Raw genomic sequence first — 1,949 nt, forward strand, 5'->3', positions numbered from 1 at the left:
ATCTTCTGATTTATCAAAAAAAAAGTTATTTTCTTGCATTTATTTTCTTGTCGGAACACAAATAAAGAGTTCCATTTGTACAAAATAAAAATGAGATGGATGTCCAAATTTACCCCGTACGAAATGAAGGTTTTGCTAATGGTGTGTAAGGTACAAGTCTTTATGCGTTTGGTACAAGTACGGTCACGTTTTCATCATATGGATCCGGAATACCTATCAAACCCCAAATCGGCCCCCTTCCTTTCCCCTCTCTTCTCCCCAACCAACAATGGCGATCGCCAGTTTACACAGACTATCTTCCCAAATCTCCCGAAACCCTACCCTTTCTCTCTACTCTCGCGCCATCATCTCACGTTCATCTGCCACATCATCTTCATCTGCGAAGGTTTCTGATCGAATCGTCAAGCTCGTAGCCTACGATTTCGACGGCCAAAAGCGCGATATCATCGGTCTCACCGGTCAAACCCTTCTCAAAGCCTTATGCAACCACAATCTCATCGATCCCGCCTCCCATCGTCTCGAGGACATCGATGCCTGTTCCGCCGAGTGCGAGGTCAACATCGCGGAAGAGTGGCTTGGGAAACTCCCGCCGGCGACCTACGACGAGCAGTATGTGTTGAAGAGGAATGCAAGGCATAGGATTCTGAATAAACATTCGAGGTTGGGGTGCCAGGTCGTACTCACGCAGGAGATGCAAGGGATGGTTGTTGCTGTTCCTGAGGCTAAGCCGTGGGACACTCCGTAAGGTCAATGTGGAGTTGAGCCTTCTTGGAAATTGAATAATTTCGGTCAGTAACAGTCTTGAATGGTACTTTGATTTGTTACCATTAAAACTTTTTTTATCTTTTTATGTAATTGTGAGTTCATCGAAGTTGACTCTTATTACTTATGTTTGGATGTTTATGAATAATTTGATTTTGTTTCACTATATCCAACTTTTATCTGCTAATGAATTGATAACTTACACCCGCTTGTTTATTTTCTTAAATGTATGTGCCTATGGGTTGCTGTAAGTAGCTAAGGATGGACGGACAAGACTGTTGAGTGGTGTTGTGTGTTGATTATGGAGTATGACTGTGTGCAGCATTTGCTCCCTACCTAGGGAATAATTGGAATAAATTGAGTTAGTGAAAGATCAAGTTCATCAGTTTGCTTGAGGGAATTCTTGAAATTTTTAGGGCAATGCTTTTATTGACATTAATTGCATACACACTTCTGATACCTATAGGTTTTCTGTAGCTTTTAGCACCTCAATCTTTAAAGCATATCTCTTTGAGAACCAGATATCTTTTGGCGAAAAATGAGATTAGACTTGAATATAGATCTTGGCCCTTATTTGGGAGTAGCTGAGTGGCGCCCGAGAACGTCAAAGATAGGTTCTTTCTGTTGGAGAGTCGAGCTAAACAGTGCGAAAGCAGTCTTGAACACTATCTAATGTGATTTGCTCAAGATTTTGTAGTGCCTTGGCATGTTGCTAGCTTGCTCTTGCTTCTTTATATTTATCAATTTAGAGGATATGAGAGTTTTGAATATGTTGGGGGTTAGATGGAGTTGAAAACCATTACCAGCAAACAGTTTTTTGTAATCAAAGTTCAAATATCGTTGTCTTTTTGCATTTTAAGATACTCTATCATCATGCCCTTGAATCTTCATGTGAATTATTTGGCTACACTTGGGTGCTTCATGCAACTATGCAAGTCCTCAAAGCACCTTATTTTTGAACACCAAAACTCACAGTTTCTACGCTGGAGAAATTTGTTGTCTTGGAGTGACTTCTTTGCGCTGTCAACTAATAAGCTGTGTACTTTGGTTCCCTTTATTTAACGTCGATCCCTTTCATCTCAAAAGTTTAAGGTGGGCTTTGACTTTTTGTGGCTTTACTACTCTTTAAAGAAGCTCCCGGGTTTCAAATTTTCATGGTTTTGTTGCTTCAACATGATATGGTAATG

At 40.6% G+C, this 1,949-nt stretch overlaps 1 protein-coding gene across 1 annotated transcript; it reads left to right on the forward strand.

Annotated features, from left to right (window-relative positions):
* The first annotated feature begins 246 nt into the window (after positions 1 to 246).
* On the forward strand, positions 247 to 968 carry LOC112518447 (2Fe-2S ferredoxin). Its single transcript, XM_025126138.1, has one exon. It carries the CDS (start codon positions 269 to 271, stop codon positions 743 to 745), a length of 477 nt encoding a protein of 158 aa, XP_024981906.1. The 5' UTR covers positions 247 to 268; the 3' UTR covers positions 746 to 968.
* Positions 969 to 1,949: the final 981 nt, after the last annotated feature.

The sequence above is a fragment of the Cynara cardunculus genome (genome assembly GCF_001531365.2).
Source record: "Cynara cardunculus var. scolymus isolate 2C chromosome LG 9, CcrdV1, whole genome shotgun sequence".
Taxonomy (NCBI): Eukaryota; Viridiplantae; Streptophyta; class Magnoliopsida; order Asterales; family Asteraceae; genus Cynara; species Cynara cardunculus.

Excerpts from the sequence above, each read along its gene's own strand:
- LOC112518447 (XM_025126138.1), top strand. The coding sequence starts at position 269 with ATGGCGATCGCCAGTTTACACAGACTATCTTCCCAAATCTCCCGAAAC.